Source organism: Choloepus didactylus, chromosome 12, assembly GCF_015220235.1.
Source record: "Choloepus didactylus isolate mChoDid1 chromosome 12, mChoDid1.pri, whole genome shotgun sequence".
Classification (NCBI taxonomy): Eukaryota; Metazoa; Chordata; class Mammalia; order Pilosa; family Megalonychidae; genus Choloepus; species Choloepus didactylus.
Genome location: NC_051318.1, coordinates 21,254,071 through 21,266,633, shown reverse-complemented (window position 1 = coordinate 21,266,633; position 12,563 = coordinate 21,254,071). Strand labels below are relative to the sequence as shown.

The following is a 12,563-nucleotide window of genomic DNA, read 5'->3' as shown; positions in this document are numbered from 1 at the left end:
TAGCTAAAAGGAAATACCTGAAACTGCTGAACTGCAACCCAGTAGCCTTGATTTTTGAAGATGACTACATAACTATGTATCTTACATGGTGAGACTGTGTGATTGTGAAAACCTTGTGGCTCACACTCCCTTTATTCAGTGTATGGATGGATGAGTAGGAAAATGGGGACAAAAACTAAATGAAAAATAGGGTGGGATGGTGGGGATGGAATGCTTTGGGTGTTCTTTTTTACTTATATTTTTATTATTTTTGGAGTAAGGAAAATGTTCAAAAATTGGAGTGATAAATGTACAACTGAATTATGGTACTGTGAACAGTTGATTGTACTGTGGATCACTGTAGGGTACGTGAATACATCGCAATAAAACTGAATTTTAGAAAAAACAACAAAACAAAACAAAAACAAAAAGCACTTGGAAGGCTTTACGACAGTAAGAGCTCATCTTTGGGTGATTGTACTTCAGGTGACTTTGATTTTCTTTTTTTTTTTTTGCTTGCTTGTATTTTCGAAAATAAATACATATTTCTCTTGTATTAAGGGATAAAAACTCAATTTTATAAACTAACAAGATAAATTAACATTACATAAAATTTAGAAGGATTACCTGCAGAATTGCTAGAAATTATTGTAAACTGGAAATTGATGTGATAATATATATTAAGAGCTAAAACAAATAAATGTGTGTGTGCATGCACACACACAATCTTTCATATCTTTTTACCTTGTGATTTTGCTTAAAAAAGAAAGAATCCAAGAATGTGACTAATAATACAAAAGTAACCTATACACAGATAATCTTATTGCCACTGGTGAAGGCAAGAAGCAGTTGAGAGCTCTATGACTGAGAATGGAACCAATGAATAAATGATGTCCACCAGAGCTCGGAGAAGACATGACATCTGTGTCACCAAGGACAAGTGTGTGAACTGTGTTGGCTCGTGCAAATGCATATATGCAAAGCCTTGAGGGTAAAAAAGCAGAACACAAAGTAGCATATATGCTATGACTCTATAAATATATATATGAACAAAAGCTGGTAGAGCTTTTGGAATCATGCTCATTTAAAATTGTGTAGGTTTCATGAAATACAGTTATTTTTAAAACCCAAAAGAACAGTAACTGGAATAACATAAAGATAGTTCTAAGACTCCCCCAACTTCAGAAGTCCACATCCTTGATTCCAGACAATAAATTATTAATGGTAATAAAAGCTGAGAACGGCAGGAATTCTGTCTGAGAAGAACGGACCCATCCTAACTTCATCTTTATGCATACACCTCCTACGAGTAACAATGTAAAAATATACCTTATGAATTATTTAGATACAGTGATGACTAGTAGCTATTACATTTCTTTGCTGCTGGTCTTTTCAAAAAAGATTTTTTTGGGAAAAAAAAAAAAGATTCCTTGTCCACATTTTCTCTCCTTTCATCTCTGGAGCCCTCTTCCTTTGCTTGTGCCAAAGAGCAATAGCAAATACTGTTCAAGCAGGAACTCAAGTTGTTTAAGCAACCCAAATTTTGCACAAAAGGTTATTAAAACTTTTACTTAATGAACCAAGGACTTTGGGTTCCCTGGCCTTAATAATAATTTTCTGGAGCCATCGCCCAAGTGTGAACGTTAGATTTAAACTATCCGTCACGATGGCTTTCATTCACCATCCTCCTAGGAAACCTTTAACAAGCTGGCAGCCTAAGAGGATGGGAAGCATGTGGCCTCAAAAGCAGAGAAAGCTGCTTTCCAATTTCCGTGACAGCCCTGGGCTTGGTGTGCGCAACCATGGCGACAGCTATCATCTGGTGCTTTCATTCCGGATAAAAGGCAGTCAGTGCTCGCTCCTAAAAACACTCGGAGGCAAGCCCTCCCACAGCCAGAACACTGCACAGAGGCCTCAAAACTTGGTGAGCTCCCCGCAAAACTCAGCCAAACCGCACAGGCATCTGCTCTCTAGTGGGCACAGAGACACTGAAGCAGCACCATGGGGCAGAAAAGTCCAGGCTATAAAACACACATACTCTAAAGAGAGTATAGTGACTTTTGACTGTCCTGAATTAAAGGCTTGGTATTCTCTATTATATATAAAAGTGTCCCTTTGATATACTCCCAAACTAAGACCACTTCCTAAGGAAATGAGAAATGATTTCTGCCAGCGTCATATGCCAACCCATGCAGCAAATCTAAAACAAGATCGACTGAAATCAGGAGGCAGCAAAGCACGTTGCTCACCTTACCTTTAATCCCAAGAAAGACCTCACTTCTAGAATGTAACCTCAAAAAAGCACTCCCCCCAAAAAGGATAAATCGGGTCCGCAAAAAAAAAAAAAAAAAAAAAAAAAAGCTAAAATTAAAATTAAAATTAAAAATAAAAAAGAGCACATCCACCTTAGAACACACACACACACACACACACACACAATTTACAGTTAGGTCATTTAGGTTCTGACTACCTTTGTAGTCTAGTAGGTAAACATTGTGTTCACTTACTTCCCACGTTTCCCAAATTTCCACCTTTAACCCTTCTAACCAACATAGGAAACTAAAAACTAGTCATGCAATAGATAGTTTACTACTTTTTTAACTGGGAAATATTTAAAGCCTTTTCTAAGGCGTTACAGTTTAGGGAGTTTATGGGTGGTTGATAAGTACACTTAGCTCATATCTAGAGAATATCACTGATGTAAATGTGCGGGGTGTCGGTGCTTTACCTGACTCCTGCGTGCTAATTTGAGAGGGTCCCTGCTCTGCTTACCTGGCAATACCCCACACCTCGGTTATGATGCCCATATGCCAGCAGCACGTTGTACAGGGTCTTTTGTAAACAGGGATCTGAAGTTTTTCGGAATTTTACATTGTCTGGGAAGGTCCTGTCCATATCTGTTGGGAAGTTAACGAAAAATATTATTCAAATGATAGAAATAGACTGATCTACAAGCTACCTAAAACCATTCTCGTGTATCCATCCTTAAGAGTGTTGGGATTCTAGTTAAGATCTAAGGAACAGTTTTTGACCTTGGTTCTATAGTTGAACACCTGGTGGGCTTCAAAAATTTTTTAAAAAAGCATGTTTGAGCCCCACCCCCAGTAAATCTGATTTAACTGGTTTAGGCTGAATTGGTATATCTCTAACGCTGTGCAAGTGACTCTAATATGTAGGTAAGGTTGTGGGCCACAGATCTAAATCAAGAACTCTGACCCTTCTTGGGAAAGGACACTTTCCCAAACAGACCATGGAATATATCCTAAGGCCTCACCTCCTTTCCGAAGGTGACTTCACCAGCAGCCTCACGGCAGTCAGGGAAATGGGTAGTCCTTGGGACCCCCTCTGCCCTGCTCTCTGTAGCCCAAGGGGAGGTTGGGTCCCACCAGTCCTTTTCTCAACATCAGTGATGGCAGCGTGGGGTTTCTGGGAGCCGAGGACCTGGGGCTGCTGGGGGTCCTCATCCACCAGCATGAAAGCAACACTGAGCTCCGAGCCACCTCAGCTGCCCCCATCTTAATCTGCCCACCTCTTTATGGACCCTCAGGGTCCCTCACTTCCCTCCACAAGCACAGCCCCACTCAGCTGTGGAACAGTCTTAACTCTAGGGCGATGGGTGAAGTGGAAAAATATTTTACACAAAACTCTGGAAAATGTTCCCAACCCTGAAGGTTAAAAAAATAAAGAGATGGAACATATTGAGGTTCCCTTTCACAGATAAACAGACAAAACCGAATGCTAAGAGCTAAATAAACTCAGCATTGCCGGCTTTTGTATGCGGGAGGGTTTCTCTGCCCCTCCTTTTCCTGCTCATCAGGACACCCCCTTCCTCAGCCCTTCCTCCTGGGCCCCGTGACAGCTCCCCTCATGTCATTTTGTTCTGGCTAACCCAGTCCTGACCAGGGCCCAGCGGCGGGGAGCACCGAGGGACCAAGACTAAACCAGGCCCCTCACTCACTGCATACCATCAATATATATATATATTTTTTAGAGAAGTTGTGGGTTTACAGAACAATCATGCATAAAATACAGGATTCCCAGATGCCACCCTATTTGTAAGACCTTGCATTGGTGTGGTACATTTGTTACAATTGATGAAAGCACATTTTTATAATTGTACTATTAACTATAGCCCATGTTTTAACTTATATCATTATTTTTAAAGTTGATTTTTATATATTAATATGGCAGGCAGGCAGAAGAACAAAGAGGATATACGTTAACTTAAATAATTACTTTTTTCCTGATTCTAGTGACTGAGTTAAATTAGATTAGTGGTGTATTTGCTACTGAATGCATGTGACTATCCCAAAATGAACTGGGATATTTTTAATATGATTTGGGTATATGTGTGTGTGTATGTATATATATGTGCATATATATAACTATATATATCTCCATATCCCAAGATTGATAGAACACATTATTATTATTCTATCATTATCATTGTGCCGGTTTGAATGTATTATGTCCCCCAGAAAAAGCCATATTCTTTGATGCAATCTTGTGGGGCAGACAGAATAGTGGGGATTAAGTTGGAATGTTTGAATTAGGTTGTTTGCATTGAGATGCGCCCCACCCAACTGTAGATGATAACTGATGGGATATTTCCATGGAGGCGTGGCCCCACCCATTCAGGGTGGGCCTTGATCAGTGGAGCCATATAAACATGCTGACTCAGGGAGATGTAACTGAGTGCAGCTGTGAGTGACATTTTGAAGAGGAGCAAGCTTGCTAGAGAGGAACGTCCTGGGAGAAAGCCATTTTGAAACCAGAACTTTGGAGCAGACGCCAGCCACATGCCTTCCCAGCTAACAGAGGTTTTCTGGACGCTATTTGCCATCCTCCAGCAAAGGTACCCGATTACTGATGTGTTACCTTGGACACTTTATGGCCTTAAGACTGTAACTGTATAGCCAAATAAACCCCCTTTTTATAAAAGCCAATCCATCTCTGGTGTTTTGCATTCCAGCAGCATTAGCAAACTAGAACAATCATTATTATTAACTTTCTCTGCAATGCTGCAAGATGAGCATGCATATTATCTCTACTCTATGCCTAAGGAAATCTAACTTCTAGTTTAGCACTGATGCCTATATAACTGCTGTAAAATGCTTCACCAGTGTTCTATTCCCTACCTCTGGTCCCCCAGGCCTTATCTTTTCTTATAAAAAAACTATACCTGAAAAGAATATTATACTTAATGACTTGAAGCACATTACTTTTCCCTATGCTTTTTACAAAAGAAATTTTTTTTCTGGAATTCTAAGCATTTCAAAAAAAATGGAATAGGTCAAGGAGAAATGAGAATATTTTTACTACTTCAAACTAGTGGCCAGCTGTGGCCACTGCTATACAATATTCTTTAATATAAGAAGCCTTTCTGTATGTTTTGGAATTTTCTTTTATAGGAAATGAAATGCCCTTTCTTTCCATTGCAGAGGCAGACCTCAACAGGGATTTTCAGTCCCTGTTTATATGGCATTGTTATGTACCCCAGAAAAAAACATGTTCTTAATCCATTCCTGTCAGTGTGAACCCAGTGTAAATAGGCCCTCTTGAAGATGTTATTTTTAGGTGACGTGTGGCTAACTGAATTAGGGTGGGCCTTAACCCGTATTACTAGAGGCCTTATAAAGAGGACCTGGAAGTCATGGAAGCGAGAAAGGAGAAGACACCACCGTGTCACTGGAAACCCAAGGAAACCCAAGGATTGCTGCAAACCAGCACCAGAATGCTACCCACCCCAAGAGGAAGCAAGCCTTCTGCTCTCCAAAACTGTGAGACAATAAGTTCCTGTTGTTTGCAGCTGGCAAACTAAGACAGGCATGAAATTGGCTTTTTGGGAATGAAGTATTGTCACTGCAAAATGATTGATCCAAAAATGCTAAACAGAGTTTTTAAAATTTATTTTTCAAACAAACAGCCCTATTCTATGGTACGTCACAAGCTCAGCCTATCTTAAATCTCAGTTCTCTTCTAGATCTGCACAAGCACTTCTGGCCACGTGAGTGATGAGCAGCCGGGCTCTGGCCATGGGTATAGCTACTGCTTCTGCTCCGTGACCTTTGGCTGTATTTTGCTCTGTGTTGATCAGGACACCTGAGGGAGTCCATACCTGCTGGACTCCATCAGCCCCCAGGTGCCCCAGCTTCTGTTGGGAAATCCCTCTCTCCACTGACTCCAGTTCTGTGGGTATGAGACCCCCAGAAGGTCAGGAGGTCAGGGGCCAAGGCTGCCAGCAAGGACTAAAGGGTGGACACTCCTCAGGCTGGGGACACACCCCTTTCTCAATGTCACAAGTCATTCCAACCTCTCAGCACTTTAAAGTCATTGGGTTTTTTTTAAATTAAATATTCTGTATTTAAATTCGTATTTATCAAAAACTGAAAACCAGTAAGGCAGATGTATTTCCTAAAAACCTTATTCAATTTAGTTTGAACTTTTTTTGAGCACTTTGACTTTTAAGAGCCAGTAACCCTATGCCTATGCAACTGAGGATACTGGAGGATAAAGAAGTTAAGGGCCAAAATTACCAGTCCCTCTAAAAGTTATTATGGTTTGACACTCAAAAAGCCAATTCCAAAGAACAGAAAATGCTGGTGTGTGGCTTTATGATATGTATGTATCTATATATGTAAATCTACAGGTATTAATATTAGCTACACATCCCTTATGGCCATTTTCCTACATATGACAATTGTTTGCTTGACTGACTTTTCACTTTTCTGAGAGAGTCTTCATGCAAGAAACCCCATCTTTTTAATACCGTATTCTTTATTAGCTAGCTAGACACACAGATACTTGCTGAGCAAATTAAAAATATTATTCTCCCCTCATGAACACTTAAGTTTTTATTTTCCTTTGATGAAAAATATAATTTCAAATTAAAATCAGTTGCTGCATCTTCAACAATGTAAGTTTCTTCATCAACATTATGACTTAAAAAATGCAGTGCAAACACACATCCTTCCCTTGGGGTGCTGGTGCCTGACCTGCTTCTGTCTCATACGTTGCCATTTACCAGAGGGACAAATAGTTATCACCTGTCCTGATTGCTTCCTCCAAGCTGTCGTTCCTCTCTCCCTGGAGGAGCCTGTGGTAGTAGCCGGGGTTCTGTTCCATCTGGGCTTGGGCGCCACTCACGCCCATCCAGATGCGGGCCCGGTGCTCCAGGGGAACGCCTTTGCGGATGTAGCGCTTCACTGAAACAGAGGAGTGGGAGAGTTACAAGGAAAGAACAGTGTTAAGCTGAGCAGCCACAGGGAACTGAAAGGACAAATGGAAGAATCTAGAGACTGGATGTTTTAATAGGGCTGCAGAATGAGCGTGATAGTAAAGGAGTGAGAGCTGGGAGGGCAGCAGGCTGTGATAAGATAGTGGGGCGTCTGAGTTTTCAGATCTCAACTCCCATGGTGTGCTGGGGTGGGGGTGACTAAGTGGGGGAAGGGCAGAGGGCTCAGGATGTCAAGGGACTGCCCGGCTCTGGTTGTAGATTAGTCATTCTTAAGGACACCAGTTGTCACCCCCAGTGACTGCAGGATCTAGTGTAAGGTGGTTAAGGAATGTGGGAGAGGTTGGCAGAGAACAGGGATAAGATGGGGCTTGGAGTTATGTACCCCAGAAAGACATGTTCTTAATCTTAATCCATTCCTGTGGGTGTGAACCCATTGTGAATAGGGCCTTTTGATGAGATTATTTCAGTTAAGGTGTGGACCAACCCAGTCAGGATGGATCTTAATCCTATTACTGGAGGCCACAGAGAGAGAAGCCACCGGGAACAGCTGGAACCTGGAAGTCAGGGGAACCCAGAAGAGAAAGGAGAAGAAGCCACCATATGCATTGCATGTGACAGAAAAGCCAAGGAACCCCAAGACTGCTGGCCGGCCAGGAGATAGCGACTCCGGGAGGAAGCAAGCCTTCTAGCCTCTGAAACCAGGAGCCGATAAATTCCTGTTAAGTCAACCCACTGTATGGTATTTGTTTCAGCAGTCAGGAGACTAATACCCTAGTTTTTCAGTTAATCTCTGTAAACTGAGAACTTTATTTTATAGGGATATTTTTATTGACAATAAATATGTAAAAAAGTAACTCGTAATTTTCTAATAGCCATAGAAACACATAGGAAAAGAAGCCAAGAAACACAAGCTACCACAATTAATCAATATTGAGTAATTTCCCAAGGCAGACAGGAAAAATTCGTAAAACTAACATTCAAGTTAATTCCATTAAGCACAGGGATGTCACCTTGTGCTTTCAATGACCTTGATTTAACCTGCAAAACAGCTCATTCTCAAAGCAAATATTAAAAGCTTTCTTGTTTTCCTTTGATATTGCATTGTAAATATTATTAGAAAATAAATCACAATTTAGGAAAAAAGAAATAAAGTCATATGCAATTAGTAAAATCCCACAAGCTGCCACAAAAAGAAAATTAACTGAGGCATCAGCTGTATTTAACAGAAAAAAACAATTATAGGAATAATTTTATAGGCTACAGACTAGGAAAGCACTACAGAGTAAAACTTTTTTTAACTCAAACTCCAAGATGATCCAAAATTTGTGAGAATCTGTATGTGAATGCCTTAAGTTAATGGCACCAGGATGTAAGTTCCATGAGGACGAAGCTTTTTGTCCATCTCTTCACTGCTGGGCTCCCACTCCTGGAATACTACATGGGAGACAGTAAGTGCTCATTAAAGATTTGCTTAATGAATGCATAGGTGCAAGATGATCTGGAGGAGGGAAAGAACAAACACCTATACCAACCACTGAAGGTCAAAGAATACTTTTTAAAAAATCCTCTTTGTCTCTTTTGGAGCAAATTTGAGAGTCATATTTCTGGCAACATCATCCCAGTACACTCAGTCTGTTCATACTGCTGTAGGAACATGAAAATCATAAGCTTTATTTAAAAAAAAATTGTTCTAAAGACACTAATAATTCAGCCTGACCTTCCCTCCAAATTAGTATGATTTGTGTTGAGGTTTGGCTGTAGGTCTCATGACCTCCTATAAGGGAAGGGACTGGAAATGCACAGAATGAGTTGTTAACCATTCTTTGCTGAATAACAAAGGGGAGGTGGTCAGTCCCAACACAGGCAAGGACTGTTCCTATTTAGAGACAAGTTTAAAAAAAAAAAAAAAATGGGAAAGGACCTATAAAAAATCAGTTGTACGTCTACATACTAAGCAATGAACAACTGGAAATCAAAATTTTAAATATAGTACCATTTACAATAGCACTCTAAAATACTTAGGTTTAAATCTAACAAAATATCAGCTGGATATCTATGCTGAACACTGCAAAAGAAATCTGAGATGTAAATAAATGGAGAGAGATACTGGGGTCAGGGGTTCAGAGACTCAATATTGTTAAGATGTCAGTTCTTCCCAACCTGATCTATAGTTTCAATATGATCCCAATCAATGTCCCAGGAAACTATGCGGTAGATAATGGCAATCTGATTTTAAAATTTATATGGGAAGACGAGGAACTAGAAGAGACAAGACGATTTTGAAAACAAAGCTGGAGGAGTCACAGTATGATTGTAAGGCTTACTGTGAACCTACAATAATCACGACAGTGTGGTATTATTGAAAGGTTAAAAAATAGGTTACTTCAGAATCCAGAAATAAACCCTTCCAAACACAAATAAGAGCTTTTTGACAAAGGTTCAAAGGACAGTTAACAGAGCCAGGATAGTCTTTTCTATATAAAAATGGCTTAAAAAAAAACCCTGACAACATGAAGTGCTGACAAGGGTGTGGAACTTTCATGCATTTGTGGCAGGAATACAAAAAACAAAGCAAAACAAAACAAAACAAAAACACAACAAAAAACTGCTTGGCAGTTTCTTCTATGTTAAACATATGCTTATCATATGACCAGCAATCCCACTCCTAAGTATTTAGGAAAAATGAAAGCTTAAGTTCACACAAAAACTTGTATGTGAATGTTTTTAGTGGCTTTAAACAAATATCCTGCAACTGACAAATGGATAAAAAGCACTGTGGTATAGCCACACAATGAAATTTCCTCAGCAATAAAAAGGAATGAACTACTGGTACACGCAAGTTCATGGATAAATCTCAACTGCGTCAGTTGAACGAAAGATGCTAGACTTGAAAGGTTAAATCTGCATGATTCCATTTACAGTATATGGCATCCTGGAGAAGGCTAAACTACAGGGATAAAGAAGAGATCAGTTGTTGCATACTGGGACTAGAGGGGATTGACTAAAAAGGGGCAGCACTTGGAGAGAATTTGGCTGGAGGGATGTAACAGTTCTGAATCTTGATTACGATGAAGTTTACACAACTCTATGTGTTTGCCAAAACTCACAGAACTGTACGCCAAAAAGAGTGAATTTCACCGTGAATTAAAAAAAATAATTTAATTAAAGTAAAAAAGAAAAAAACAGAAAAGGGCAGAATGGTTAAAGACACCAACTTTGGAATCAGACATCCTCCTGATGCTGTGATTTATTAGCTCCAGATCTTCAGCAAGTTGCTTAACATTTGTAAGCCTCAGTTTCCTCATCTGGAAAATGGAGATAAAGCACTTAGCACGCCTGAAATATAGTATAGCATCAGTGAATCTTCACTAGTTCTAAAAGTTGTAGCAATACCCAGATGTTTCATGGAACAAAGGTTTCTGCTACTTTTTGATGTTTGTTATCTGAATTTACAAGGTTTCCTTAGATGACATTTAAAATACTTTAACTTGTCTTCACAGACTGACAGTCTCCCAAGGGCAGGGCTAAGCCAGAGAGCTTCACTAACATTTGGAGAAGTGTAAAATATAAAGTAAAATAAGTTTGGGAAAGTGTTAAAAAGGAAGACCCAAGAGAATTAACTTTCAACTGCATCAAAAAAGTTAAGCAAATCCCCAGTTTTTTAGTATTTGTCTTTTAAAATATATTTTTGCAATTAAATTTTAACTTAGATGGTGCTCATATTCTACGCCACTATTAAGGAGATTGAAAAGAAGCAAACTGGCTACTATGCTTTTTCCCCTGCCCAAGACCCTTTACACTAAGACGGAAAATAAAACAGGAATAAAGATAAGAACTAACTAAAAGGTAAGACTATAGTAAATTTGTTAAATTTAAGTCTTCCATACATCTTTCTAAATTAAGAAAAAGGATGTTGTCTTCTTAAGGACTCCTGGTGTACATTTGCTATGGAAAAAGGAAAAGAAAAAGATATATTCCTTGCATCCACAAATAGTATAATCAAGCAAAATAGGTTATAGTTGTCATATTAAGACATGATGAATGCAAGATTTGTGGATAATTGTGTTACTGGCAACATTAAATAGGAAGTACAGATTTAAACAACCCCCCCCCCAAAAAAAAAAAAGGTAGGAAGAGGAAAAAACAGTAGTACAAAAAAAAAAAGCAAGATAAGTTTGAAGAACAAGATAAAAGTGGGGATTTGGAGGTATGTCTATTGAAATTCAGCGACACAGTTCTGAAAACTGAGCTTCTTGGATATTAATCTCCATCCTGCATGCTCATCATTCCTTTCCATGCAATCTTTTCCCTGGGGATGTCACACCCCTGACTAGACTAGTTTCAGACTAGAAAACTGAGCAGGAAAAAAAATGGATTCACATTTCTGGAATAACTCACACACTGCTGTTTTAAGCCTGACAAACATCTCTCTTAGAGCTTTGCCAGTGCTAACAGGCTCCCTAAATGTCACACCAGGACACCATACTGAAGCCAGATCCACCAGATCACGGAAACCATTCAACCTCCACATTCCTCTCACCTGATGGATCGGCGTTCCCTGTTTCCTGTAAACATGTCAGGCTGCTACGTATCTCTTGTTCATCCTGATAGCACTTGAAGTTCAGGGCCTACCAGGAATCAAATATACTTGTTCCCAAACCTGTTTATGCCTATTATACATGTTGCCATAATTATACAGTTTAATTAAATATTATATATATCAGTAAAATACTAAAGTAAAAAAGAAGAAAGTTATTTCAATAAAAATCAAGTTAAATGTTTTACAAAGAGTTGATAGAGGCAAGTGCCACATACACACATACACAGACAACCACCACCACCAAAAACAAGAAACAAAAAAACCCACTAAATGCTGAATTTTGAATTAAGTGTGAGCAACATAATTGTAAAAGACAGAGGAAAAAGAATAAAAATCTGGGAGTGACACCATCAACATGGCAATGTGAGACATCCCCTGAAAAAACGTCCCCAGAGATTCAGGGAATAAAAGGACAAATTTTACTTGCTTAAAATTCTGGAGGACGATAGAGACTGGAGAAGGACTCCACAAACACTGAAGTGAAGAAAAACAAAAACACCAGGTAGGAAACTGCTATTCCGGAATGCCGGCCCCACTCCCTCCCCTCACTCGGTCCTGCATGGGAGCCCCTCGGAGACAGAGAGGCTGGGATCCCTCCCTCCCACCGCAGTCACAGACTCTAGAGTCACTCACAGGAGCGTGCTAGAACCCCACACATATCCAGGCACCAGGGCCCAAGTCCAAAGAAACCCAGCGCAGAACAAAAGGTGCTTAGGTGTGCTGCATGCATAAGGGCCCCCAGGGGGA

The 12,563-nt window shown here is 39.7% G+C and overlaps 1 protein-coding gene across 3 annotated transcripts in view; it reads right to left on the bottom strand.

Annotated features, from left to right (window-relative positions):
- The window catches only part of GRTP1 (growth hormone regulated TBC protein 1), a 69,964-nt gene that overhangs the window by 43,126 nt on the left and 14,275 nt on the right, over positions 1-12,563 (bottom strand). For 2 of the 3 annotated variants that reach the window (XM_037799874.1, XM_037799875.1), the window contains exons 3-4: positions 7,026-7,184; positions 2,752-2,876 (exon numbers count right to left, since the gene is read on the bottom strand). In XM_037799874.1, coding sequence (XP_037655802.1) covers positions 2,752-2,876; positions 7,026-7,184 — 284 coding nt within the window. The remainder of the gene's footprint in view (positions 1-2,751; positions 2,877-7,025; positions 7,185-12,563) is intronic. The other variant, XM_037799876.1, reaches the window with a different exon arrangement.